At 44.2% G+C, this 5588-nt stretch overlaps 1 protein-coding gene across 2 annotated transcripts in view; it reads right to left on the bottom strand.

Moving 5' to 3' along the window:
• Positions 1–652: 652 nt before the first annotated feature.
• Positions 653–5588, bottom strand: part of spast (spastin) — a 21106-nt gene continuing 16170 nt past the window's right edge. For both annotated transcript variants that reach the window (XM_061231040.1, XM_061231041.1), the window contains 4 exons: positions 5026–5105; positions 4714–4784; positions 4339–4379; positions 653–3307 (listed from right to left, as the gene is read on the bottom strand). In XM_061231040.1, coding sequence (XP_061087024.1) covers positions 3182–3307; positions 4339–4379; positions 4714–4784; positions 5026–5105 — 318 coding nt within the window. In that variant the 3' untranslated portion in view covers positions 653–3181. The remainder of the gene's footprint in view (positions 3308–4338; positions 4380–4713; positions 4785–5025; positions 5106–5588) is intronic.

Below are 5588 nucleotides of genomic sequence, written 5' to 3'. Positions count from 1 at the left end.
TATCCCGCTAACTCCGTAATCCTGCTATTTGAAAGACATTTGTGTAGTTGTGTAGTTTAAACCTTTCCCCCCACCCCCACAGCGCAACGGGGACGCGTATTTAGCATTTTAAACGCCAGCCTTCTGCAGAACCAGCCTAAGGAGAAGCTACATTAGAGGATTCAGGATTGACCCTTAAATTCATAACAAAATAATGAACTACAATCTCAAAATAATGAACTATAATCTCGATCGCTTCTCATTTCCAAATATGCATTCAGAATATCACAGCACAACAGCTTCAATAAGCAATCAGAGAGTAAACTAATTACGTCTGCGGGAGAATGTTTGACTCCTTTTTGATACAAAACAATGAAAAATGCATTTTCTGCCACTCACTGTTTTTTTCTTATAACTGATGGGCCTTCCATTAAACGAAAACAAAGTAAACATAAAACAAAGTCAATTCGAATTATCCATTTGCTGTATGGATAAGCGTTAGGAAAAGGTACTAAACATGGGCATTCTTTTGAGTGTTGTTGCGCGTTTGTTTATTTAAGTTTATTTAATTTTAATGAGATGACATGTCAGTACAACGTGTGTGTACAATGCCAACTAAACCCCACACCTACCGAGACACCTTTTTTTCAAATGGTAAAAAAAAAAATCCCAGTCCAGTATAAATACGTTTATTAGAATCTCACACACGCGCGCAGGTCACTGCCGGTGTGTCCGTACGTCAACACACTTCTACTCAATTCACTCTTCACAAAAGAAAAACCGTACGAAAGAAAAGGTAAACAGTATCTGTCAAACAGCACACAGACCAAACCAACTGGTACTGCAGTTGAACTACTTCACCAGCACTTTTCTTTCAAATCATGCACAGTAGCGTCCGTTAAGTGGCCCGTCGTTATAGCCCAGAGTATCAGTAGAACGGCCATTTTGTAAATTACACCTGCATCTTTGAGCCTTGACACGATGAGTCATTGGTACACATGGAAGAATGTATCATTTTGGGACAATAAACAAGAAGAAACTCTGGCCAGATCGGCCACAGTCAGTAAACGAACATACCCTGAATGTCATTTGTCTTTTGGATGTTCACGGAGACCTCTAGAAAGCCATTTACCATCGACAGACCAGCTATATAGGACATTAGGAAAAACGAATTTAGTGAAATGACTAAACTTTCCTAATATTTACACATACAAAAAAGTGGGTCAGCACAGAATACTTGGTTGGCTTGACTGAACTATGGCGTAATCTCTTGCCGATTACCGAATAAATCACAGTCGTTTCACTGTGCCATAACCACACACACTCCTGGCCTCGCGAGAATTTGATCTAAATTGAACCAGAGAATTACCATCAGTGCTGCGTAACACCAGCAATTCTGTACATCCAACTTTTCCCCTCATATAACACTGGATCCCAACAATGGGCTGAGATGATCCATTGTGATGCCTCTTCTTTGCTGCCCTCTAGTGGCTGGATAGCAAACAGCACTCAATTCAGATCGCTGACCATTTTTCCCCAAAGGAGTGCATACTAATTGCTAAAGGATTAGTGCAGTGGTGGCCAATCACGTACCGTGGGCGGCCGACAGTGAGCAAGCTTTCATTCCAACCAATAACTACACCAGCTGATATCACCAATTAATTCACTCCTCTCTGGTTAAAGGTGCGTAAATTCGGGAAATCAGCTGTAGTGATTGGTCGGAATAAAAACTGTCAATCCACCGTGGCACATGATTGGCCACCACTGGATAAGTGCATTAACTACAATCAACTTTCAATATTAGATTATTCAGTTAGCGCGACCCTCAACATTATTGCAAAAAGACTAGTTTTTCTTGCCATATACAGCTTGTTACACAGCACTTTCACCTCCACGACAAGCACACACACGAAAAAATACAAATAAATCGGTCAAATTTGTATCAAATGCAGTAAAAAAAAAAAAAAAAAGAGAAAAAAAACCTGATTTTTGCTTTTTGTTATAATAAAAATGCACCCCGCAATTATTTTGGTTTGCTACATTTTTTTTTAGCCGTCTGAAACTGTAACGTCCTCCGGCACAGTATGGCCGTGTGTCCGAAAGGTAAGGCAGAATATTTTTTTATTTTTTTTTATTATTTTTTTTTTAATTGCAAAATCTCAGGGGACCACTGGAAGAAACGGGACACAAAATAGAAGGAAATCACTTTTTCTTTTTTCTTTTTTTTTTTCGCCACTGAAAGTTAAGGCACCCGGTCCTTCTCGACCACAACCATGCCAGGGAGAGAGAGTGAGTTCACGGGAGAACACCAGGCTATAAACCTGAAAGCTACGCTGAACTCTGCCGACCGCTTCCGCACGCATTACCGCACGCGCTCTTCCGCTTGAGCGGACGATAGCGTTCCTTTTCCGAAATGTCCCAACGGCACGTCTGCTGAGCGAACAAAAACCGATCGTCGCCGTCGGACCTGCGACACCACACCACGACAGCTTATTAAATCACCAAGTCAAATAAAGAAAAACATTTTTATCTAATGACGCCTGAATCAACACGGACATAACATTTCCTTTAGAATGTTGGACGTGAACCAATCAAATTGTGGGCCCTTCCCGGTCAGTGAAAGGCACATTGTAATCAGATCTTCGTGATTTGATAAAGACCAACAACCGCCTTCATCTCTGTCAGACTGGGAAAAGCAGACCGGTCGATGGGCTCCGTGCTGGTTTGGGCAGTAAACGTGGCGTTAGACTCCAGCGGTGGACCTAAACACACTTTGCAGAACAGGTGAGATTTATTCAGTGCTAGTATCTCCAAAGAGAAAAAGAAAAAAAAAAATACAAATAAAAAAGACAATAGATCCTGTACCACAGATGTCAGAGGGTTATGGTTGGAAGTCAGAGGCAGATCACCCACGGGAGGACTGCCATGAACAGTGCTGGTCACACTGTACACTGGAAGAGCCCATTAGCACAGATCTCATAAGCACCAAATCATTTGCTTCCAAGGTATCATTGGGTGCTCAGTTGGCGCTTTTGCCCTTCTTTGAAGGGAAAAAAATAAAAATAAAACAACCCCTCAAAACAGGAGAGAACGCTCGATTTCCCCCATCTCGTTTTCGCTGTCCTGCCCCCAGGGAGCCTCCGGGCCAGTAGGGGGCGCTGCGTTTCCCCTCCGGGCCAGCAGGGGGGGGGGGGCGCTGTGTTCACACGGCGGTGGTGTCCCCGTACTGTCTGTTCCAGCGTGCGTACAGCTCCAGGGTCTGGGGGCTCACGCTGCGCTTGATCTTCTTCAGAGACTCCTCGAAATCGCAGAACTTTATGTTCCGCATCTGCGCTCGGACAAAAGCGGGGAGAACGGAGGAGAGGGTCAACGATTCGGACAGAGGAAGAGCACGTCACTCACACAACACACATTATTGGCATTTGGCAGACGCTCTTATCCAGAGCGACGTACAGTCGATTAGAATAAGCAGGAGACAATCCTCCCCTGGAGCAATGCAGGGTTAAGGGCCTTGCTCAAGGGCCCAACGGCTGTGCGGATCTTATTGTGGCTACACCGGGGATTAGAACCACCGACCTTGTGTGTCCCAGTCATTTACCTTAACCACTACGCTACAGGCCGCCCCAACACACCAACTGACCGCACCAGTGTCAGACACCACTGTCAGGCAACATTAAAGCCGCATTTAAAAAAATAAAATAAAATAAAATAAAATAAAAATAAAAGTTTGACAGTCCTTTGAAAATCCTAAAACTAGGGTTGCTAACAGTTTCAGATTTGCTCGTATGCCCCACTTGAAACAAAAATAAAAATGGTCTGTCCCCCACACAGGATGGACTTTATACTGGATACGGTGGTTTGGAGCAGAACAGCCAAAAGTACTGTACACAGTCACACGCCGATGAGTGAAAGCATTCTTGCACTCGTTCCTGTGATTGATCTGCACGTTGTTGTACGTCGCTCTGGATAAGAGCGCCTGCTGAATGCCACGTCATGTAATGTAATGTAATTATGAGCGCTGACAGATGAAGCGAACGACATTGACCATCTCAGCACAGCGGCGCATGTCAAGGTCTGGGCTGTATCAGACGGTAAAGCGAACAGCTGGCTCTCGGAGGGACGCGGGAGAATTGGGCAGGCGTAGAGACGCGAGTGACTTTGGGGCCAGACCGTTACGGCCAGACGGCACGCGGAGGACAGACAGCACGAGGCAGGTGGTCATAATGTTCTGGCTCGTCGGTGTTTATGCACACCAGCCTCGTCAGGACCGTAGCCCAGGAGTAACCTCAGCACGCCTCCTGACCTGGGGTCCCATGCTCATGTAATGGAGGGTTAAGCTCATACTGACGGGTAGCTCACCTCATTAGCAGTCATTTTCTTCACCTGCTCCGGTTTCAGCTCTGCAGCAAAACAAAGAGGGAAGACACTGCAAAGTTACTCAGTGCAGTTATCCAGCTAACTCAGTAATCCTGCTTTGTGGGTTTTACTCAGTGCAGTTATCCAACTAACTCAGTAATCCTGCTTTATGGGTTTTACTCAGTGCAGTTATCCAACTAACTCAGCAATCCTGCTTTGTGGGTTTTACTCAGTGCAGTTATCCACTTAACTCAGTAATACTGCTCTGTGGGTATTACTCAGTGCAGTTATCCAGTTAACTCAGTAATATTGCTTTGTGAGTTATACTCAGTGCAATTATCCGGCTAACTCTGTAATCCTGCTTCGTGAAATCCTCACCTCTGATTGGTCCAAGAGCAGCATCTTTAGCCAATGAGGTCAGGTCACTTCCTGAGTATCCCTCAGTCATACTGAAAGCATTTAAAATGGCGATTAAGGATTTGAAATCGGAGCAACAATGTCCGGTATTATCAAAAATGTAGAATTGAACTGATATCACAAGATGTATAATAAAAGCTAAACGATAAACATAAAGACAGCTGTTGCAGTTCAGGTTTGCATCAACTTAATTTACAACATCTAAAGGATTTGTGTTACCGGTCCAGTTTAGCCAGGTCTCTCTGACCCAGTGGGTTTACGGTGTGCACTTACCGGGCGAGTTTAGCCAGGTCTCTCTGACCCAGGGGGTTTCCGTGCTTCTCCAGGAGGTTTCTCAGCAGCTTGTATCGTGTCTGAAAAGCACAGTATTAAAAAATCACATCTCACATCTCCTCTGAATTCAAGCTCTCATATTCTCATCTCTTGCTGCGTGGGTTGAAGGTGCAATAAACACTGTGAAAGTATATAAACACACAGTCCCCAAAGAAATCCATACAATCCGTATAAGAAAGTATACATCTAAAACAAGCCTTTTGGACTTCCGTAACTTTATGACATCACAAGTACACACTCATTTGCATATATCCGCCTTCAGCACAGCCAATTCAAACGCTCGGCACAGATGCAGTTGTGGAGCTAGCCAGCCAATCAGAACAGAGGCTCATTGGTCACTCAAACAGACTGTCCTTGGTAAAGCCCACGAGAGGCGCTGGAGAAAGCACATGTAAAACTGGATAGAGATTGTTTTTGGTACTTAAAAATCACACAAACAGCTTCTTATGGATATCAGGACCTTAAAATAAAACACTGGAAAGGTGCACAATATGGGATCTTTA

This window comes from Conger conger, chromosome 2, assembly GCF_963514075.1.
Source record: "Conger conger chromosome 2, fConCon1.1, whole genome shotgun sequence".
Taxonomy (NCBI): domain Eukaryota; kingdom Metazoa; phylum Chordata; class Actinopteri; order Anguilliformes; family Congridae; genus Conger; species Conger conger.
The sequence above is the reverse complement of the archived record's forward strand: the minus strand, read 5'-3'. Positions and strand labels throughout refer to the sequence as shown.